Source organism: Cyprinus carpio, chromosome A24, assembly GCF_018340385.1.
Source record: "Cyprinus carpio isolate SPL01 chromosome A24, ASM1834038v1, whole genome shotgun sequence".
NCBI lineage: Eukaryota > Metazoa > Chordata > Actinopteri > Cypriniformes > Cyprinidae > Cyprinus > Cyprinus carpio.
Window position 1 is genome coordinate 18,404,662 of NC_056595.1, and position 24,683 is coordinate 18,429,344.

Here is a 24,683-nt window from a genome sequence, read left to right on the forward strand (position 1 = left end):
AAAGACATTAGTTGAATTTTGTTTTGTTGTTCATGCCACCCTACTGGGATGTATTGACCATGCCAGTGGCTTGGCATGTCCTTGTAGCAGGCGAAAGCCAGAGCTGGTCTGCCGTCTGCTACATGCGGAACAGATCTCGAAACCCAGCTGGAAGCTGCTTTACCTCATTAGCTCAATGAGCTGGAGTGTCATTATGTAATGAACTAGTTTATGGTCAGAGGACAGTTACCACATTAAAACGACAGTGTTTTATGCTCGTAGCACATCATCTTATGCTGGTTGTTCGGGAAAACCACTTGGTTCTTTGTCCGATGGGATCTAGTTTATATAGCCACATTCTTTATGTGCGTATAGGCTCAAAAATCATTTACGAAAAGAAAAAGCTTGCAAAGGATACACTGTCAGAACAGCTTGTCAGTAGGGTGGTACCCTTAAAGAGACAATTTTGTATTTCACCTAGACCTAAAAGGTGCATAGTGTATTTGTGTTTAAAGTAGAAGTTTGAGGTGGATAGTGTAAAAAACATGCTATTTCTAGGATCTTTGTATTTCACCTAGACCTAAAAGGTGCATAGTGTAGTGTGTTTTTTTGTGGTTTCTAAGGCGTTGCTACAGGTATGTGGTTATTTTGAGTAGTTTTCTCAGAATAATATTCTCAGAATACCCGTTTTATTATCCACCTGGCCAAAATTCTAAGTTTTATCACTTAGAAAAGTAATAGCACATTAATGTCCATAGCATAAATGCTATAAATATAGGCTAACAGAATGAAAGTTCCATCTGTTGTTCTATCTATCAGTATTTTTTTCATTCTATCACACTATCATTAATTTCTGTCTGTGGTTCTGTCACTTTGTCTGTCTACCAGTGGTTTGTAGCATTAGGCTGTTTTATTTTTACCTGTTTTATTATCTACCCAGCCAAAATTTTAAGTTTGATCCCTTTGAAAAGTACTAGCACACCACTTTATAGGCTGCATGTAGCATAAACACTGTAGGATGATTTACATACCAACATTTAATACTGTAGGTTTGTATTAGCAATAATATTGTTGACAAGCACTAAATATCTATTTCCTCAATCTCTCCATTACATTTTTCCCGTAATGCTTATGGTAGACTCAAAGTCAGCTCTCAAGCTGGCCAGACAGTTTAAGAGTCTCTCTGCTTTTGCACCATGGCACTCAACATCCCTTTCTCAAAGGCACAGAGAAAGATGTGAACCCTGTCAGCACATACAAAGCTGCACCGCTGCACTGCTGCACTGTCACCTGCAGATACAAGCTTCACACTGTGAGAGTGAGAGAAAGACAAAAGAGGGGAAGAAGAAAGAAAAAAGAAACTGGGTTGTAGACAAAGGGCTTCCAGCGGTGTAGGGCTGCGAAACGTCTTTATCACCACACAAAAGGGATTATTTGAGGAATGCTTCGTAGTTGAAAAATGTGTTAATTGCAGAGTCCTAGACACTAGTCTGTCACATTTTTTCCCCCGTTTTATCTGCCGTTATAACAGAATATGCAAATAGCGGCGCAGTGTGCATATTGCATTCAAATGAGTGACAGGAAGGTTGAAGGGTGGGATCACGCTTCACTTTAGAAGCCCCTGGATCTCCCGCTGCGGCACGGGAAGTGTTTCATCAGCGTGTTGAGCAGCGCTGCAGCAGGTGCAAGGGGGAGGGATCTGTCTACGGGACCTCGAGGGACAGCAGAGCAGGTTAGAGAGCAAGCGGGTCGGTTTCAGAGTCGATTTACTCTCCCTGATTACCACATGCTTCAGTCGGGAAGCCCACCTCTGTGAACCCCTCCAGCTCTGCGCCCCCTGTTCAAGCGTTTCGCACTTAATAGACTGTGTTTCGCACATGGGACGGTTAAAGATCTGAGGGGTTGGGGGGTTGTACCTGCACACAGATGCACACTAGGCCCCAGGCATTTATTTAGGGGGGTGCATGTGTATGTGTGACTGATGAACAGGTGGGGTCTCTCTTGAGACCCTCAGACTCATTAAAAGCTGCAGAGAGGAAACGAAACACATGTACCTCTGAACCCCCCACCAGACGGGCCTGTACAACAGCTGAAAGGGAGAGGTTTACCCCCCGCAGCTCCACAGGGAGATGCAACAGACCGGATTAGAGGGGGCATGAATGAACCCAGCAGTCTTCCCATTATGTAATAGACCCCCATGTCTGCTCTTGCCCCAACCCTGGCCTCGGGCCCCGATGCTTTGACTGCTTTGTGGCAGCTGAGCACGCTCTGGCTCTTGAATGAAGGGGACCCTGTATCCTGTATTGATTAGCATTGTTAAGTATGTATAAAATCAATACCAGATCCAGAATACTGGTAACACTGATGCATGATCATTTCCACAGATGCTCCAGGAGTATTACTGGCTTAGCTGTATGATTGCAGGGTTTTGGTGATTTCTCACTGTCATTATGGTCTGATTGCAGTGCAGAATTCAGAGTTCCTGAGTGTCATTTTGAATTGAATCTGTCCTTCTGTCCATTTATCCATCTGTCGATCTGTCAGTCGCTCTCACTCATTCTATCTATCGATCTATCGCTTGATCATTCTAGATATAATTCTGTCATTTTAGATATTCTGTTGTTCTGTCTGTCACTCTATCCTTCTGTCATTCTATCTATTATTGTATCTTTCATTCTGTCTATCATTCTATAACTCATCTATCTGACTGATACATCTATCAGTCTAGATATAGTTTAATCAGTGTAGGTATGTTAATATATAGTTCTATTGATCTAGATATCATTCTGTTGTTCTGTCTATCTGTCATTCTATCTATCATTCTTTAGTTCTATCTGTTATACTATCATTCTATCATTCTAGATATCTGCTTTTCTAATTCCAAATAAAATTGCAATTCAGCAATTCTATCTATCATATTATAACACCAAAATTTAAATTAAATCCCTCATTTCAAGTTCAGTATTTGAAATGGAATTAAGGAAGCATAGTTGATTTAGTTCTGAATTGCACTCATCCATGGATTATAGGTTTTCTAAAGGAGCATTTACACTTTTTATTTTGGTCATCTGTGTACACAGTCATCCAACAAGACTTTTTGACAACTGTGTGGTATCTGTCTGCTTGTTGCATTTTTAAAAAAGCTATGTCAGTTTAAAAATATCTACCTTTTAAAAGGTTAACTTTAAAAAAAAAATGTACCTCATGACCCCTTCAATCTGTTCCATTCCCTTGCACTCTAGCTGGTTTTGGATGGAAGAACAAGTTCTGTGTGAATTCCCCCAAAGGCTTTTGACTCATAACACTGTCTCTCCATAGTTGACCTTTTAGCTTTCTTTACCTGCAGTTAGAGGAAATGCCTTGCATTTTGTCATCTGCTATAGCACAATAGAGACTCCAGCTTGCATTTCTATTCCTAAATGGATATTCACCCATATTATTGATCCAGTGTCCTCTAGAAACCCATTTAGGATGGCTTTTTCCACCTGGTCCCCATCAAATGTGCCAGTCTGTAGACATTTTGCAGCCATTCTCCACATTTCAATATGCTGTATAATTACTATGGCTAGTCAGCCTGGGACATTACATTTTTGACAATACGTTATTGTTAAAGACATGACAGGAAAAGGGAATATGTAAGCATGTGTCACTACAAGTATTAAATGAATAATGAACATAATTATCAGTCCTACGCTGGCCACCTTTCCTCCCCAGTGTATTGGAATATTCATTATCTGGGGCATTTCCTTATTCATGATCCCACTGTGAGAGGAATGATGTAGTTAATGATAAAGTCAGAGGTGACAGGATTGAATTTTCTTGGTGCTAAAGAGTGGATTAGAGCAGCGAAATCCTTAATTTGGTGGGAAAATCGTCCTCTGAAGGCACATAATGGTTAAACTACACCGTAAAAAGATGATATATGAGACCAGACCAGGCCGCTGTAGATTTGATTCTACAGTCATCAACATTTTCTAAGTCTTGGGGGATTGGCTGGTTGGTTGATTTAGTGTGAGAGAAAACATGTATTTCATTGTGTCAGTCTGTTTTAATTGTGTTTATCCTATTGTTCCAGGCGCTGTGGATATATAAAAGCAAAGCAAGACCCTGAGGAAGAGAAAATGCAGTTTCAGCATGGACGAGGTAATGCACGCAGGTTTTTTTGGTCTTGGAAAAGAGCTCAAATCTTTTAAGAGTAATCAGCAAAATGTTGGGCAAAACTTTTTAAGATGTCTAATGCAGTGCGTTCAAAGAACATAGTTTGAGAAATTTCATCAAATCAGGAAAGTATTTTTTCTGGCCAGTCAGACGGTGAAAATAATTCAGTCTGGCTGGATGGATGAATAAAGAAAATGCATGCTTTTTCCAGCAAATTGTCGGTTAGTGAACATGCATCTGCTGATGTCTCTGATCGCAAAAGTTGCCTAGTGTGTTTTGTCTAATGACACTTTTCCTGCCTGCCAAAGACAATGTTTAATGAGGTTGAAAATGCGGCACTCCCCTCCTTTTAGGAAAATGGATGGTTCAGTCTAGGTAATGAAATTGTCTGTAAATCAATCTGACCGTTATTCTCACTCCTACCGTGTTCTTGCATTGCAGTCAAACTTCCCGAAACCCGCACATACATTCACCCACATACATACGAGGACCCTAACCAGGCGGTGCGAGACTTCGCCAAAGAGATCGAAGTTTCCAACATAAGGATTGAAAGAGTTATTGGGGCCGGTGAGTCCAAATGAATCAAGAACATGCCCTACTTGTGTTAACCACCTGAACAGCTCTCCAGGGATTGTAATGAAATTAAATTAGGCATTGAGGGTAAATTCAGTTAGTTGACAGGCTCTTGCTTGACTTCCAGGTGAGTTTGGTGAGGTCTGCAGTGGCCGTCTGAGGCTGCCCAGTAAGAGGGAGATCCAGGTGGCCATCAAGAGTCTGAAAGCTGGATATTCAGAGCAACAGAGACGTGACTTTCTGAGTGAGGCTAGCATCATGGGCCAATTTGACCATCCCAACATCATTCGATTGGAGGGAGTCGTCACCAGATGTAAGCATTTACATCCAGAACACATTTGCACATGTAACTTCCATTGCTGGAAATAGTTTGTACCCCCTGTGTTCTCCACACAGAGATAATTGACTTTACAATCTTATCTTCCAACAAAAACAAAATAGCACAGTTCATGAATATTCATTCGAATAATAATGTATGACAATATTTATATCAGTGATTTTCTGCCCTACTTCTACTTTAGAATACAAATGTGCTATGACAGTATGCCTTTGAATTTGCTTTTATCGCTTTGAATTATCACTTTAGCTGGTAAGATAATGTCTTTGGAAAGGTCACAAATAACTTATCATGGCGAGAGTTGGCTTAAATTGTTTGAAAAAAAAAAAAAAACTAAACAAAACAAAACCTTGTTTTGTTGGACTTTGGATTTCAGAAAGGCATATTAGGTCTGTATTACCTCTGATTGCTTGTATCACCACTCCTAAGAATCTGAAATTGATGTGCGCTGCTCACTGATAATGAGGATGCTAATATTGGCCGTGATTAGAATAGCGCTACTGAACCTTGCCTGAATTTGCCAGCTTATTGAGAATGATGTTGCCATTGTGTTTATTTCAAGGCTACTATTGTCTTTGTTTAAAAAAGCTGTATCTTGCAACAGGTGTTTTGGTCACTGTTGAGTGGTAATTTCCACTGCTGATCTCACTTATGATTTTTTCCTCCTTCAAGCCTCTGTGGATTAGACTGACAGGCTCTATAACAAAAGGACCATCCATATTCATACCAGCTGGATGAATACCGATAATACAAACATGTAATTGGATGTGAGTTTTGGGAGGGATCATGAATATTCAGTGTCAGAATTATTAACATTAATCCTCTCGACATTTCCTTTCAGTTCCTCTTACTCATGCAAAATGCTAATGGTGGCCTTTAGTTTGATTCAGTTTAAATAGTTATTATTAATGTTGTTAGAACAGCTTTTCATCTCTTATTAAGTAAATGTACAGTAATTTTCTCATTTGTTTTTAATTCTGTGCTGTTGCAACATAATTATGAGGTTATGAATGTCTTGATTCAACAAATATGTCAGTGAAAGGCTTTCATTATTGTAGGCATTGATTGTCCAAAGGCACACAGAATTCCTGTAGCCCTCATAATGACTCTCATTAATCAATTTAATTCAAGATGATATTTTACATGGACATAGGAATTAAAAAAAGCGCACACACACACACACACACACACACACACACACACACACACACACACACACACACACACACACACACACACACACACACACACACCAACATGCACACACACACACACGCACACCCACACACCATATTTTAGATCCTTTAATCCTACCACATATCTAAATTTAACAGTTACCTTATTAACTATTAATAAGCAGCAAATTAGGTGTTTGAGGCAAAAGTCGTTGTTAATAGATAATTAATAGTGAGAACTGAACCTTAAAATAGAGTGTGTGTGTGTATATATACATATATAATTAAATTTCAGAATAAACAGGATTATGTACAGTATAGCCTTATACAGAGATGGCTTGGGTGTGTATTACGCTAATAATTAATAACTGTATGACACACACTCCCTAATTTAGAAGAATCCTGATTTTTTTTAAAAAAAATTGAATAAAAATACAAACAAAATGTGTGAATGACAACCTTTTCTGCGCACATATATAAACACACTTTTGTGAGTGAGGCTGAATGAAAGTCAGATTATATATCTTCCACATTGCTCTTTCTGGCAAGTAATATAACACACGTGTGTCGGTTTGCGAACGTGTCCTCGTCTGCCGCTGATTGGGTGAGATATGATAGACGGAGTAATTTCACAGGTCACAGATCAGCCTGATGGTGTTGGGGATGGGGATAGGAGAGGTCAGTGACCCTTCAGCACTGCATTACTGAAGCAGCTGTCAATCCAGCCCCCTCCTCGTATGCACAGACTAATCACAGCACTGATGGAGCTGAGCAGAGATGCATTAAAGAGGCTGAAGAGTGTTTATGCTGCCTGATGGAGCGTCAGCAAGAAAGACAAAGAGTTTTGCGCCGTAATATGAAAAGCATCTGTCACATAACACAGCTTTCAGAGAGGCGCTCTATCATTACCACCTCAGACGGCAAAAAATTAGACCCTGATTGAGCTTTTTGTAATGCAAATGTGTCAGCAGCTCAGAGAATGGAATCAGAATAGACCTTAATGCCCCATTCAATTCTTTATCCCCATCTTTACAAAAACACAGAGCTGTCATCATCTCTATTATAAACCCATTGTGCATCTAACCATCAGATTAGCGGACTGCAGTCTGCTGTCTGATAAACGCCAACCTCGGCTCTATTTTCAGGTTCATTCCAGCTGAGTCCTCAAGAAAAGTTTTCTTTGTGCCATCAACAGTGGGAACAATAGATAAGAGGATGTATTTTCTAAATCATTGAAAGTATTGCTTTGTTCAGAGTAATGTGTGCTTTTAAGCTAGAGCTTTACTTGTTTAGAGCCCTAAAAATTCCTTTATCCTCTGATATTTCATAACAAATTGCTGTCATTTCATCAAATGCCACCAAAGCATGTGATTACAGATGATGCACAGAGTACATACTGGAGCTGCAGTTCTTTTAATGGCAATCAACTTTTTCGGAATGGTTTTCTCTAGAAAATGCACGCATATTAACTGGACAAACCTGAACTTTTTATTTTATTTTTTGCTTTATTATTTAAGCATTCCTCTTATGTTTAATGATAAATTGCTTTCATTTCATCAAATACCTCCAAAGCATGTGATTACAGATGATGTGCAGAGTACGTACTGAATTTGTAGGTCTTTTAATGTATATCACTGTTTTCAGATTCTCTTAAATACATGTCCTTGCTCCTGTGATAGTGACCATAATTACGGCCTTTCCAAAGTGGTAAGACATTTAGAGTAGACCGGCTCACCGTGGGACACAATGGACATTTGAGTCAGTGTTGCCAGATTGGGATTTCCAGCCCAAAAGCTTACCAAAACCCACCCAATCCAACAAAAAACTGCCCAAAACATTAACTGTCAAAATGTGACAGAATTTTATTGCCATGTCAATGAAGGTTGATAAGGACCCATTTTAACTCCTTAAAACAAAATAAAGATGACAAACCGCACCAGACAACTTTCCAGGGTGTGTGTTTTTAGTAATGTCATGTTGACTGATTGGATGCAGTACATGCACACTTGGGTTTTTTTTTTTTTTTTTTGTCAATTAGCCTATACAGTTTAGATGTTTGAAAACCACCAAACTGACCCCAATCCAGCCCAAATTTTGTCCACCCACCCAAACCATTTTTTACCCACACAATCAAAATGAAAAACCGCCTAATCTGGCAACACTGGTTTGAGTGTGTGTGTGAATACTGTCTAAAGTGCTCCTACAACTGCTGCAGCATCAATCACCCATAAATATGCATGCATGGATAAATAGCTAGGTAATTTCATTAACAAACTTATCAGTAGAACCGTCAGCCATACTCTAGCTCAATGGCTAGAGTGCAGAAATGCACATCCGTTTGATCTGATGTGAACAACAGCAATGCCAGGGAGATGTTGCGGTTTATGTTTGAATGCGCTCTATATTTCAGTTCTGGTGGCCAAACAATTGTAGGTTGAGGCAGGGAGGCCAGGTCATCCAGCTAGCTCAGTGTCAAAGTAATTTGTCCCACCTTGATAAGCTAATGCGCGATCCTTTCGGATATTCTTCGCCACGCTTGTCGTGTGGCTTAAATTCTAAATGATGTGACCGATACATTTGTGATTTACTTAAAGTGACAGCTAGGACATACAGTGCAACCCCCATTCATCTGAAACCACAAATGGCAACGTCTTAGGGCTTGGTGCTATAATTAGCTTGTTAGGGTTGTTTCTATTTATTTGTGCTTTGCTGAAGTAAAGATTACAAAACCATAATGAAACCATTGACTCTTTGCTTGTAGCCTCACTCTCCAGTCTGCAGGCTTAAATGGTTTCCATGCAAACTGTTTAACAGCTGAAGCACAAAAAGCATATTATACTATATGATATGAAATAAAATAAAATAAAATAATATAAAATAACTCACTAATCAATGACCTCACTAATCAGTTAGTCAAAGGGAAATTTTTTTCATAGCTTTGTTTGTTTGTTTATTTCTATAAAATTAATTATAATTATTCAATGGACCACCCTGAATTTATTTTCTCCAAATTTGTAGTTATTTTTTTATTCTATTGAATTGACTTGAATTGTTTTAATTTAAAAATAAAATGAATGAAAAAAATATTTTAACGGGGACAATATATTATAATCATATTGTATAATAATAATATAATATATATAACATAATAAAATAAATATGAAAAAACATCACTAGTCAATTAATCAAATGAAAAAAAAGTTTAGTTAGATATTTAGTTATCCCTAGAAAATGCATGCTTATTAATTGGACCAGCCTATTTTCTGTTTTTTTTTTTTCATTCAGTTTAATTTATATTATTTTAATCTAAAAATAAAATTTAAATAAATAAAAATAAAAAACAATAACCTATTCATTTACTGGAACAATATAATAATAATAATAATAATAATAATAATAATAATAATAATATATTACACATAATGTATTAAATAAGAAAAGAAAACACTTTTTGACATCACTAATCAAATCGTAAAATAGAAATAAATGTTCATATTATTTGTTTGTTTGGTTGGTTGATTGTGTTTTCTCTAGAAAATGCATATTAACTGGACCAGTTTATTTTATTTATTTATTTTAAATAACATGAATAATTTGCATAAACAGTCCCCATGGAGCAAACTGCGTTTACGTCACAATAGTGATACCTCAAGGATCACCTCGCAGCATTCAAACCTATAACCTGTAAGGATAGGCTACAGGCTACAGCATAAAGGGCTGCTCACAGAAATGGTTAACATCTCTAGGGTTAAACTGCATCTGTGTCTGGTGCCACGAGGTGAACATTTCTGCTGTACATTACATCAATCAAGCATCTCTGATAATCAGGATGGATTAGCATGTGCTCTTCCCTGTCACATGCAGGGTGAGAAGGGGGTTCTCTCTGATTGACAGCGTGTTATTTGGGTGGAATCAAGGGAGAATTTTTAATTACTTTCAGTAGCGCAGGTGCGAGCTCCCCATATGAGCTTCAGGCAGCTGTGTCTGCAACATAGCAAAGAGTTGAACACTTTTCCCATTAGCAGATCTTTACACCCCTTCATCTTCACCCCCAGGGCAATTAATCACCACACCCCCTAAAAACCTCCCCCCTCACTTGTCTCCCCCCTTCATCATCCTCCCTCCTAAAGGAACTCATTAACATTTTAGGTATTTCTGGACAAAGATATTCTCAGTGGACAGCTCACTCTAATTATCTGTCACTATGAGTAACAGGCAGCAGGTAGAGGTGAACGAAAACAGGAACGAGGGTCTGTGAAGTCGCGTTGAGTGGGGGAGGTGTCCGCTCTCTTTATCTGCATGTTTTTCTCTGTCATCTTGGAAATTAATTAAATATAGGACACAAAAGCGCCAGCCTCTTCCTGCCTCTCTGCTGTGTCTTTTCTTATTCGCCTGTGAAAAAAATTCAACGTCTTTCTCTTGCTTCTGCTTTCTCTCTCTCTCTATTTTCTGCAAAATTTCACACTTCCCATTTTGTCTCCTCTTTCTCCGTCCCTTAGGTAAGCCTGTGATGATAGTGACAGAGTACATGGAAAATGGATCTCTGGACAGTTTTTTGAAGGTGAGCGTGCTCTATTTTGCTACGAATGATGGAGGCCAATTTGCACCAAAGGAAATGCTGTGAAATATCACAGGAACACAAAGCAGTCATCCGGCTCTTCCAGACTGGGCTCCACAACTCGCATGTTCACCCCTCACTATATGTCTGGTTTTTCTTTGTGTCCCTCAGCTTGTGTTTGGTTTCCCAGTTCATCCAGGTCAAGTTAGTTTAGAAGCTTTGAGACAGAAGCCACAAAAGGTTTTTCAGGCTTTTTGTTGCCAAATTATTATATAGTGGATATGCAAATAATTTGTACTGTCTGAGAAAAATAGTAAGTGTGGTATTATAAAGTTATTTCAAATTTTTTCTTTACATTATTATACTAAAGTCAAGGCAAAATATTGGAATATTATCCTGAAAATATTTACTTTCTATTATATTGACAGTGTCTTCTACCTATTATAACTTGAAGAGATTTTTTTTTTACATTTAAATTTATTATTTATAGCACTTTTCAGTAAATTGATTATACAAAGTGATTTTACAGATATTATTGCCCCTTTTCTTTAATAAAAGCTACAAAATATTTTAAAACTAATAAAAACTGTGATTTAATTATATTTGAAATAAAAATTAATAAATAATCATATGATTTCTGACACATCTTTTACAAGCAAAAATGAAGCTATAAATAATGTAGAATTTCATACATATCTTAAAGTATTATATGAATTTATTACATTAAAATATTCAGTTAATAACCATCTATTTATATACACATACATACACATAATAAACAGGCTTTAAATTGGGCCAGCACATAGACTCCAGGGCTCGACATTAACACTTCATTAACTCCAGACAAGTAACGTGATTAAAACATCAATAAACAAAAATAACTATTTAATCACCAAAACGCAAGTATAATTCTGATTTTATTACATTTGGAGTAAGTGGTGAATAGTGGATATATAATGCATCTATTGACGGAATAAGGTTGTGCTCCTGAGGCGAGGCTCATAGCCTCTCCGTGAGAAATCAAAACGCGCAACACTAAGAAACTCAGCATCCTGAGGTAAAAATTAAAAATGGAAAGCTTTTATAATTAAAATACAGTTAGTTAGGCAACATCACACAATGTTTTCACCATTACGACTGTTTAATAGTTCTATAAACATTTCAGTAAGCAAACAATAATATTAGGCCACTTAAATTTTAGGTGGAAACACAGCGCATCTCACAGCAACCAGCCGATTCATTGCTGATTGATTCCGTGTTTTGTACGAATCGGTTAAGTCAAAGTTTCATTAGCCCGTAAATAAACATCTGATGAATCTGCCATTTGAACAAATCGTTTGAATGAACGACTCAATGACTCACTCATTAAACACTCACTACTGGCACCTACTGGTGTTTTAATTTAGTTGAAAAGTATCATTTCACCCATCATTTCTTGTTTGTATATTCAAAAATATTTAAAATAATCTCATAATATTATTTAATGCCGTTGTATTTTTCAGTTTAAATTATTAAATTTGATACCGTATGGATAATCACATTATTATTATTGAATCTATGGATCAAATGTAATAATTTGAAATAAAAAGTATTAATGAGATTAGTGGGAAAATGCCCTGGGATAAAATATAAAAAACACGCAAATTTACATGTCACAGCTGATAAAAACTGATGAGAATATTGCTTAAGAATAAATCATATTTGCAAAAAACAAAACACACACACACACACACACACACATATATATATATAATATATATATACATATATATATATATATATACATATATATATATATATATATATATATATACACATATACATAAGCTCGATACCATTGCCCCCCCCCACATAACAAATCCCAATTTTACCCCTGATAATAGTCATACATAGCATATACATATTAACATACAGAAAAAGTATTAATTGAAAACCCCTGCTCTAACAAACCAGCATCCCATTATAACCCCAATATTACCACGCAAACAAAGTTAACAATCAAAAAAATGCCACAGGGTGTAATGAAACATCTTAATTTGGTTAGTTGGTTACTTACTTGCCATTGGTTACATAAAAGCCTGAATGATTATACAGTGATTGCAGTTAATAGCTCATGCCCTGTAACATGTGAGCAACACTATTAATTAGGGAGCCAATGAATTATGAATTACTCACGAGACACATTTGAACATGACCGACTGTGCCAGGATCCATAGAGGTTGAACAAGGCCACAGGGATGAGAATTTGACATGAGAACTCTTTATTTTGTGCAGAAACACGACGGGCAGTTCACGGTGATCCAGCTGGTGGGAATGATGCGTGGGATAGCCGCGGGGATGCAGTACCTCTCAGAGATGAACTATGTGCACCGTGATTTGGCGGCACGGAACATTCTGGTGAACGGAAACCTGGTGTGTAAAGTGTCTGACTTCGGGCTGTCGCGTGTGTTAGAGGACGATCCTGAGGCGGCGTACACTACACGGGTGAGAGATCATGCTTCTGCTCTGGATGTTTGCGCTCCAGTCTCAGATTAACTAGATTTACTATGCAACAGTTTTGTTGTGATATGTTAAGCTGGTTCAGCTTTTTGTTTAATAAAAGAAATATGATTTGATTGTGTAGGGAAAAATCAGACACAATCTTGCTGACCTGTAGTCTGGAAATGAGGTCACACAGGACTGTCATAACAGCTATCCAGACTGATGGATGGCTAAACATCTACTCAGTGTCTGTGTGTGCCTTTCCCTGCCTGTGAATGCATTTTTACATGGTTTTGCTGGAAGATGAGTATAAAAAAAATTAAAATAAAGGTTGGACCAGCATTCCAGAGCAAAATTAACAAGCAATGGCTTTTTTAATTGAAAGGAAGGACTTCCTTTACCACAGCCGCCATAGTGAGTTTTGCAATTATGCCCAGTTATGTTTCAGCAAGTGGTTTGTTTGCTCCTTAACTGTCCAAACATTCATGTTCCATATGTGTCCTCTGGTGTCACTATGACATATTTTGAAAAAAAAAAACTGCTTACCACTAAACACTAGTTACTTGCTAGCTAAGCTCCCAGTTAGCTAAGCTAAGCTAAATGCTCCCCTTTAGCAAAAGTAGCTACAACCTACAGTACTGTACATTTCAAAAATAGCTTGCTATTAAGCTATTCCACAACTTAAGATAATAAAATAGCTTCACTACTGTAAAGCTGCATGATTTTAAAAATAGCAGTGCTAGCTCGTTGATGGTGATTGCCTAATCGCTTTGTAGTGATGCTGCTTCACAGCATTGTGAATCACTGATTTTTTTTTTTTTTTTTTGCTGTTTTTTAGGGGGGTAAGATACCCATTCGATGGACAGCCCCTGAGGCCATCACCTACAGGAAGTTCACTTCAGCCAGTGATGTGTGGAGTTACGGCATTGTCATGTGGGAGGTGATATCCTATGGGGAACGACCGTACTGGGAAATGTCCAATCAGGACGTGAGTAAATTCTGAATATAATGTTACCATAGTTTCACTGCACAAAGATCTCACAGTAAACAGAAAATGGAAGTTTTAAGAATTAATTTTGTGAGGTATAACCATTAGTGTTATTTTATTATGTATGTGCTATTATAGTATTTATTAATATTTTGAATTCACTTTTATTTTAATATTTAATATTTAATGTTTTTATTTTTGTTTAAGTCCTTTTGTTTATTAGTTTTTTTTTATAGTAATTTTAGTTTTTTTTTTTATTTTATTTCATTTTGTTTTTATTTTTGTTTTTGTTTGTTTTTTATGTTGTTTTTTTTTTTTTTTTATTTGTTTTAGTTAACAGTAACAACTCTGTTTACCATTGCAAACTGGCCACTTTATTTTTTAAACTTGTGAATCCTCACTGATTTGTAATAAAAGACCTCTGCCAGAACACTTCACTGGGACTGGAATTAAAAAAAAAAAAAAACTCCCAGGCTTAAAAGGTAAAAAGATTAAATGCATCTGGAGGGTGAACATTTTCAGATTTCAATTCACAGGCCGCTTTAAAAGAGGGAATTTGAATCCGTGTCAGTGGGTTCTTGGCAGATTTTCCACACCAGAATCCATTTTCATTTATTTATTATCACCTTGGGAAGAGATCTTTGCTTGGGATTTGGAAATAGGCTGCTCGGGAAAGAGATTGAGACATCTGGGAATGATTCGAGCCTGTATACTCGACATTTTAAAGTGGAACACAAAAACGTTTGCATGCTTGTAAGCGGATGCACTTTTATTGTGTCGAGGGAGCGGAATTCGAAAGTTCTATTCAAGGCGTAAACCACAAAATCCATCTGTCTTCCTTCCCTTGCTATTGTAACAGGAAATGGAGCGTTTCGACAGTTACAGTCTTCAAGGCAAGAGTTAAGATAATACGAATGTTTGCATCAAGCTAGTTTATTCCTTCCCTTACGGCAGTATCATTTCATAAAAGGGACTAAATTAAACAGCTCTCTTCTTGCGCTAACAAAGACGGTCTGACCCAAAATCTCATTCTCACTTCAGTCACAGATGGATAAAAAATGAATTAATCCAACCCCACACAAAAGCCAAATGCATTAAGCGAGAGAATAAATCTGCTCAGTATTCATGAAGCGTAGATGCTGCTAATGTATGATTTTTAATGTGGAATCTTCTTCCCTCCAGGTGATAAAAGCTGTAGATGAAGGCTACAGGCTACCGGCTCCAATGGACTGTCCGGTGGTGCTTCACCAGCTCATGCTAGACTGCTGGGAAAAGAACCGCAGCGATCGGCCAAAATTTGTGGAGATTGTCAGTACCCTGGACAGGCTGATCCGGAACCCATGCAGCATGAAGCAGCTGGCCAACACTGCAGTCTGGTGAGCCAAATGCCCTCCGCAGATTAGATCTTAATTCAATAGAGGTGATCCGCTGGGATGTGTGTGGCGGTTTGCAATATATAGCTCATGAAGTGTGTTATGATGTTGCTCAGGTGTGTGATTAAAATCGGAGGTGTTTTTTTGCAGTAATCCAATAAATTCAAAATAAATGAAACAGATATCCAGCTAATCTAGATTGAAGCCAGATGTACGTCAGTACGAACCTCTTCCTTCCAGTGCATGTTTCTCTCAGTCAGGAGGGGGGTTTGTGGTGGTCTTGGCTGATATCTGATTGCCTGTCTATCCCTCTGCCGCATTTTGAGGGTTGCCAAATAGGAGGCAGATGGGCTCTGGACTGTTTAGCCAGTGCTTGCCACAGTTAAAGCAGAATGTGCAAACTAAATTTTCTCACAAACCACTGGGAAAACTCTGCCTAGTGCCCTTGCAATTAAATAAAATAGGTTTAAATCTAAATTACTCAGGATTGTGGGTTATAATGGAGGCTATGCAACAGAGAGGGAGAGAGTGAAGGAGACATGATTTGGGGCAATCCACCTCCCTTCTGGTTTTGGAAAGTCTAACGTGTCCAGGCAATGATAAGCTTTTGATAAGATGACACAAACACGCACACACTCGAATGCATGAAAAAAGCTGGGTTCTTACCCATTACGGAACTGTGTTTGTAAGTGCTCGCATCATTGAAACACTTACATTGAAACTGCATGAATCTTAATGGAATTTTACCAAGACACAAAATCAAATGGATACATACATCTGACATCCTCACAGACCAATGCAGAATGCTTTCTTCATGACAATTCGACAAATGCAATACTAGATGTGAAATGACATGGTTATAAAAGACCGTTGTTCTGACTGCACTTCCTGCTCCAACCATAGGGAGGACCCAGTGACTCCTGAGGCAGGAGCCAGCACGGTGGAAGACTGGCTGGACTTGATTAAAATGGGTCAGTACAAGGAACACTTTTCCAGCGCCGGTTACGTCACCCTGGACTCAGTTCTGTACGTCAGCACCAGGTAAATAAAAGCTACACTTATTCAAAAGACACTTGACTGTGTTCTCAATGGTATATTATCTTACAGCATGCTAAGAATCAAACTGAGAGTGTACAAACTGCGCCAAAAAGTAGTTTACCATACCATGTTGTAAACCGAATACTTGAATACATTGCACACTGCCTACTATTTTTAAAAAAGTATGCAAAACCATATAAAATATACATTGTTAAACGGTGTAAACAATATTGTTAGGACGTGACCTCATTACTTGGCAGGTTTAATTCAGCAAGTTGCATCCAGTTATAATATTGAAAATAAACATGATTGTTTAGCGTTTTCATCCAAATATGTGTAAGAATTATTCTGCAATCAAAATGAGTGTTATTTGCTCAAGTTTCATTTGCATTTCTCATTGCATTATGGGAGTACAATGTCCCACAGGCATTAGTATGCAACAGTAGTATGCTTAAATGTCACATGACCTCATTATGAGTTCAACTTAAATAATTATATTTATATAATAATATAATAATAAATCAATTATATATAATTAGTATAGTAGTATAGCATTCCAAATATACCAGCTATGTTGCAAAATTGAATTTTCTTCTGCCACTTTCCTTTCTCTGATAGTGAACTGGATAAGATGGGTGTAGCACTGGCAGGCCATCAGAAAAAGATATTGTCTAGTATCCAGTGTCTTCAGGCACACCATGGGACACAGGTTCAGGTATAGCTCCTCACCTCAACGTCCTCAAACCTATTCCGCTTCCACCGAGGAGGAGATTGGGAGCATTCTTGCCACATGGAAGCGTCTTGCTGCAAAAATGACTCTGTTTTATCTCTCTACCAGCATTGAAGTTCATCAGCCCTACAGGAGAATGGGCTGGTACCTTCCCCTTTGTGATCAGCATCCAGAAAGGCAGTAGATCACTGCGGATGTCCGAGATTTTGGATTTTCCAAAATCTATCGATCCAAGTGAAGTAAGGACAAGAATCAACACCATGTGACATCACAGCACTGTGAACATCACGCTTCACTCCTCTTTGTACAGAAGACCTTGAGAAGAAACACCGATTGTGTCTTGTGAATCTTTTAACTGTACTTAGAGCGATACTAGTAGGATTTTCTTCAATTAATGTGAACTGCGAGGATGAGGAAAGCTTCAGTGAAATGTCCTTGCAAACTTGTGTATGTGGAAATAGTTTTGAAACATTCAGACTCGTCTTTAGAAAGCACTGAGCTCTCTTTCGCACATACGCACACATTTAAACGCTACATAGAAGGGCCGCTCCTTGACCCCGAATGCCACTCCGGCCAGCTCCCGTCAAGCCCTCGGCAGCGTCTTTGGAATATGTTAATTCCACCGTGGAGATCCTAGAGTTTAGAGTGCCCACGCTTGTCACTTTTGACAAGTTCTGACATCCAATGTGCAGCAACCGAGAAACGAGAGACATTTAAGGAATGAAAAGTAATTGTTGCTTCACAAACAGAGAAGTGACAGTGTGACGATGTCATAAAGAGGGCAGATGTCCTCCTTCCTTCACAATGGCAGCAACTTTCAGTCGTCTTTTTCAACACGCTGATGTGGAGCCGCTTCATTTGATGTGGCTTTCCCTCTAATTTCATTGCCTGTTTAAAGTGATTTTGCCTCGTTACATGCGTTTCATCACAAACATGAGTGTCTTTTTTGGAAGCAGGAAGGATATGTGTTGAGCTTTTTATGAGGGAGACTTTATTCCTAAATCAACTTGGTGTTGATGGAGCTGCACTCAGTGGACTGTTGAATCTATATTTGTGTTGGACCTCATTTAGCGTAGATCTCTGGTGCTTACCCAGTAATTGGTACCTTCAGATTTCCATATGATCTGATAACAGAATGGTGGAGCTTAAACATTTTAGCATATACTTTCCATGTCATTTCATGCACCATGTTCACAATCCCGTGTAAAAAGGTGTCCGCAACAGATGCTGGTGCTTTAAAAATAGCTTCATCCTCCATTTTCTGGTTTCTCACCCCAAGTTTCTTGGCAGTGCTTTGTTCTGCGCTTGGAAACGTGTGATTGAAGAAGAAACGATTCTATTGCAGTAGAAATTGAGACGTTGTACAGTGTTGGTTATTGTATTTGTACAGTAATGACTTAGTGTTTTGAAGGTTTTTGTCAGTTGTAAATTAAGGCAAGGTGGTAACTCTTATTTTAACCTTCAACTCTAGCTTTGGACAGACGAGGATTGTGAGGCTGTAGAATGTAATGGATAATTTAGCTTTAAAGTGTTGGGGAAAGCTAAGCATTCTCAGGACTGTTTGTCACTGATACATGATTTCAAGATGGCAGCAGATCAGACAGAACCACCAACTCGGTTCTGTCGTCTACGGATACACTTCCTGTTCAATGCCTTTCAGTTTCATTGTTCTTATTTATGTTTTGTCATCACAAGTCCTTCATTTATGTCTTGTTTTCCAGTAAAATATATATCTAAACATCAGAATTTACAAGAAAAGACTTATTTTCCTTTATATTACTTATTTTTCTGTTCTGAAACTTAAAAAAAAATGTGCAGGTTTTATGCTTAAAAAGAAAACATTTTGTCAGTTTAGTATAAAAAATACATGTGATACTCTCTGAAACATAACATCTTTCACAATTTACAACACTGTTCAAAAGTCCGAGATCAGTTAGATTTTTTTTTGAAAGAAATGAATACTTCTTTCATCAAGGATGTATTAAATTAATCAAAAGTGACCATAAAGACATTTAATATGTATTTTGTGACATTGAAAATTCAGCTTTGCCATCACAGGAATAAATGACATTTTAAAATATATTCAAAAAGAAATGGTTATAATAAATTCTAATAATAATTCACAATATTGCTGTTTTTATTGATCCAATAAATGTAGCCTTGGTGAGCAGAAGAGACCTTTTTCCCAAAACATAAAAAATATGATCTACCCCAAACTTTTGAGCAATAGATTCTCTTATCTTTATGAATTTTTCTTGTTTTAAGGATGTTTAGAAAAACATTTTATTGGAAAACAAGACCGTGCAGATGCAAACCGTTTTAGGTGAAACTGTATTGATTTAAAAAGAACAACTTGAGCACTCTGGGTAAGGAAAAAACTAAATAAAAGATCAAGCATGATTTTTTTTTTTTTTTTATACATTATTTATAATGTTGGCAGACATTTTCTAAGTGATGCAGAAGAAACAAAAACAGTGTTATCCTCTCATTCTGTGACCTCTTGTGGGAAAATGTTCCTTTGGCTCATTTAATTGAAACGATAATGAAGAATGTTTATTTCTTCCGAATATTTATTGATGAAAGTCAAGGTTATAATTGTAATAATGGGCACATCTGCTCTCTCCTTTTAGTAATTCTTAATTAGGAGCTATTCCTAATTGTCAAATTACTGAAACATATGTGCCTATTCCGATTTGTAATTTCCCATGCGGCAACAATAACAGCGAATAATTTAATGAGGCGTTGCAAAAAGCATCTTCCAACCCGAAACAATAAACTTTTGAATTCTTGGAGTGATTTCAAAGTTCTCGTCTATCAAATTTTTAGCTGATAGTCCTCTATTGACACAAACATGCACACAAACTCTTACAGTTCAATGCAGTAAACATTGTCTTGAAGCATTTTTGACATTCCTTTTGATTTTTAGAAATAATAAATGCCAGTGTTTGTTTCATTTTATGAAGTACTGTTATTATACTCAATAATATCACGCATACTTTGGTCTGGTAGTTTACACAGTCCACACTACCTGTTACTTGGTTACCTGCACATTGCATCAGGACCTGGGTTAGACATTTTAGCCAAGCTAGTGAGCACGCAACTTAAACTTTGATTGCCAGGTTTGAATATCAGCCAGGATTAGCAGTGAGACAGGAGAATAAATATATGTCACTCAGCGGTCGAGACGTGTAGCGCTGTTTTAAAAATATTAATGATGTGTCTGGAAGTCATGAAATAAACTGTAGGAGGCCACTCTCTTGTGGCCAAAAGATTCAATATAACAAAATCGTTGGATGGTTTTGAAGTCGGACTCTGTAACTCACTCTGTACCAATCAGGACTGTTGTTTTGTTGTATGGGTAACCGCACGGTGCATTACGTAATTAAATCATATCTGGTGTACTTGCGTTGAAGTGTACACATGTGATGCACTTTGCCACCCACTTCTAAACTGGAGTACTTCAGCCCTGAGTGTAAAAAGCTTCTCTGGCTTGCACGGGGTTAGTAATGGATACATGATCAGATAACTCCATGAAAGGTCACTGAGTCATTGACTTTAGCAAACCAGGTCCTCATTCAGTACCTGAAGATGTTACCTCTGAATTTCTGTGTATCTTTTGTTTTGGATTTTCAACGTTGTGCTCATTTGTGTACCGGTTTGGTTATTATTTTATAAAGTTCTTATTGAATTGTATACATTTTAAACATTGTGTCCAATAAATATGTTAATATTTTTAGCCTTTTGTTTTCATCTTTGTCTACTACAAAATTAATGTGAAATTAGTTATTTATTAGTTTGTGTGTTTGTATTAGCCATTTATTCGAAATAAATATTACACTTTTATTTGGAAAGTGCTTGTTTTAAAGTATAAAACAACAGATTGTTTAAAGATTATAAATTATGAATAAATTGTTTTCAAAAATTAAAGCAAACTGTGAAATTCGAGTTATTACCTTTAATATTGCTTACATCACACCTTTAAAATGCTTAAAATATATATGAAAAGTGTTTTATTTTTATTTTTTTTTTTTTTTTTTTTTTGCACAAAAGCCAAATGAATTAAATTGCAAAATATAATTTTTGTCCTTGGAAAAATATATTGGAAATATCAGAATTTCTTAAGATATTATTCTATGAGATATTATGTGCTATATGTAGGATTGACACCGAGTGGTTGAACTAGCTATTGCAGTCCAAATTCAAAATACTGGAGAGGGTTTTTATTTTTCACCCGGCTCTTCCTCCTCAGACTTGACGCACACGCAGGTTGCCAGATTGACGACACCAACGGGAACGAGCACACTTGACGATGAATGAAATTAAATGGGCTGTGTTTTCCGACCAACTGGCAACCCGGAGTGCCGAAATACAATTGGGTAAACTGGCAGTGGGAGGGTTTCACAAACCAAAACAAAGAATAACTTGACTGTAGCATTGTTTTTCAGATAAACAAGTATGTTAACGTGTTTCTTAAATATCTGCAAACATATGGTATTTCTATGCTTTAGTAGAGTCAAAAAATTACATACAGTACAGCACCTTTAAGTTTCATTTAAAGCATAACCAATCTAGAAATAACAGGAACAAAACTTCACTTCCAAGAAAAACATTAAACATCTGTCACCAGAAAACGGTTCCTAAACCTAGACTCCCCAGAGCGATTGTGAATAAACACACAGGTAAACACTGTCAGACGCTTGTCTCTCTCCCTTCCCTTCTACCTCTTCCAGGAGATGCTCGTGAGATCCATACTAACTGAAAACAAACAGAGCAGAGGTCTTTGCTATTCCCATCATGCTCTGCTCAAACAGTGGGCCACCATCTGGAGGGGCTTCTTCGAATGGCAGCGAGGGTTTTGCCACCTTAAAAACAGCTCCTGGTTGAAGCTACTCACAGATGTTTCATTGGAGCTTGTTCTCCAAACTCAGCTAGTTATTCATTCCTGGCTTGGAATCAACAAATAGCTGAATTTAGAGAGCAAGCAACTCAAGCAAAGATTGATTCAGGTTTTGGTATATGTATGAATGAAATAAAATAATATGTGTGGGTGTGTGCACTGTGCTTGAAAGACGTCAAGCATATGAAACATCTTGATCAACTGTGTAATGACATCAACAGACAAGCAGCAATGTTTTCAAACGTCAAAAGAAAACCTGGTTTTATTCTTGGAGAATATCACATTATTTTTCCTCATGGCCAGTCTTCAGTAATCCAAGCATCTGCTTCTAACCTTCTTTTGTTGAATATGATTAACATTTTTTGGGCTATCATTTATCCTCTCTGAAGATGTTTCAAGGGCAGATCGTTATGGAGACTGCAGCCAATAATTCCACCTTTCATTTGATTACAGCAAAGTGTTTGATTAATGCTGCCGAATGAAACCAGAAAATAGAAAATTTTTGATTATATTCAGCTATTTTACTTTGCTCTGTTGATGTAAACAGATATACTTTTTTCAAATATCACTTTTTTTCACTTTGTTGCAGTGCATTCTGGGATTGATTTACTCTCAAAGGTTACATATGGTGGTAACATAGAATTCAAAACATGTGCTTGGAACAGCCTTCACTTTAGGATTATGCCTATGAGGACTTGAAATGTCTAGTTAACCAGCTCATCGGTTTTGGAAAGGTGAGTGCTAATATTTATCATGCTGTGGTGTATAAATGTAACCTATAAATGTAAACTGACCATGAAAACATGATTTTGGTTTAAATGATTTTGTATTCAAGTATTTGAGCTGAAGTAGCAGTCAAAATAAGAGATTATAAACCTCTGTGTGTACAGAGTAAAATCAGTAAATACAATTTTGTAAGTCGGAAATGAAGAAACAGAATTAGTCTGAAGACAAAACATGGTTGTCTGTATTATACTATAACATGCACACAAAGAGTGTCTACACATTAACAGCGTGGACATGGGCATGTTGCCATGGTTACAACAAAGACACCCAAGTCTCTCATTTTTCAATCTGTAACAACTCCATGTATGGCGAGAAGCAATCGAATAAATTCAGTTTGCGTGACTGCAAGGGAATACAAATGTGAGAATAGACTAGGATTAGCTGAAAAAGCACCTTGAGACTTTGTGATTTATGATAGCGTTTTGTATCCAGTGGTGTTCTTGTTTATGTGAGAGTTGCCTTACTCTTGCTGTGTTCGTCAAATCGTGGGGATTAAAAAAACAATATTTTTTTTTCTTCAATCTGTGAGCTTCGAACTCTTTGTCCTCACAGTGACACAAAAATCTCTCTATGTCGGTTGAGTACACACACATCCATACACACATTACATAAAATTGCATCAGACTGACAGACTGGTATCTGGTAATGATTTGTATTTCATTTGTCTAGTCTGTAAGAAAACACAATATCCTATGTATAATTTAGAACTGGAGTGAGCAAAGTCTGTTCGTAGAATAATAAAAACCTCTCTTGGCTATGCTGGAAATAACATACTACTCACACCATTGCTGCAGAACATAGTATGTATATGGAGCACAGTATGCAATTTTTTTGTATGCATAAAATATAATTGTCTAAATTTGCATTATACTACATAACACATTGCTCATAATACTGTTTCCCCACAATGCAGTGCGCTCTGCAAAATGAAAAGCAAACATGTTTATTATTTTTCATTAATATAACAATAATGTCAATATGCTTCCATATGCATATATACATATAGGGGGCCTATGCTTATTAATAAATACATAAATACCAGCTATGTTTAAATTAATGACTTTGTGCATTTTTTAATTTTTATTTTAACTGGGGTCCACCAAAAATTTGAGATAAAAAATAATATAATATAATATAATAATATAATATAATATAATATAATATAATATAATATAATATAATATAAATGTACATTTTAAAAAGACATTTTTTTAAAGATTAATTTTTTCATGATTCAGTATTCAATATTCATTATTATTATCATTCCATGTTGCTTACTGTTAAATGTATAGTATAAATCTGTATGCTATTCCATTCTGAACATAGACCTCTTTCTCTCTCTGTCTCTTTTCAACGTATCTCCTCTTTCTTCATTCTGCTTCTCTCCACTCTGTCTCTTTGTCTGTTTCTCTTGCTTTCTTTTTTCTCTCATAATGACAGCACTCTCTGGCAGCTGAATGTCTGTGGATGTGGATGTGCACCTGCGGGCTGGGTGGACTCTGACAGTGCTCTGCCTCTCTGGAGCTGCTTATAACACATCTGCGATGCCTTAGGCTACCTCTGTTTCTGCTGCAGTTAATGGTAGGACTAGACCACAAATCCAGGCTGTG

The 24,683-nt window shown here is 37.1% G+C and overlaps 1 protein-coding gene across 2 annotated transcripts in view; it reads left to right on the plus strand.

The window, feature by feature from the left end:
• LOC109059251 (ephrin type-A receptor 3-like) overlaps positions 1 to 18,457 on the plus strand; it is a 60,457-nt gene extending 42,000 nt beyond the window's left edge. Inside the window, exons 9-18 of one of the 2 annotated variants that reach the window (XM_042714516.1) lie at positions 4,055 to 4,122; positions 4,579 to 4,704; positions 4,838 to 5,023; positions 10,722 to 10,783; positions 13,055 to 13,264; positions 14,100 to 14,249; positions 15,432 to 15,625; positions 16,526 to 16,663; positions 17,279 to 17,375; positions 17,499 to 18,457. In XM_042714516.1, coding sequence (XP_042570450.1) covers positions 4,055 to 4,122; positions 4,579 to 4,704; positions 4,838 to 5,023; positions 10,722 to 10,783; positions 13,055 to 13,264; positions 14,100 to 14,249; positions 15,432 to 15,625; positions 16,526 to 16,663; positions 17,279 to 17,375; positions 17,499 to 17,504 — 1,237 coding nt within the window. In that variant the 3' untranslated portion in view covers positions 17,505 to 18,457. Of the gene's footprint in view, positions 1 to 4,054; positions 4,123 to 4,578; positions 4,705 to 4,837; positions 5,024 to 10,721; positions 10,784 to 13,054; positions 13,265 to 14,099; positions 14,250 to 15,431; positions 15,626 to 16,525; positions 16,664 to 17,278 lie in introns of both variants that reach the window. The other variant, XM_042714517.1, reaches the window with a different exon arrangement.
• Positions 18,458 to 24,683: the final 6,226 nt, after the last annotated feature.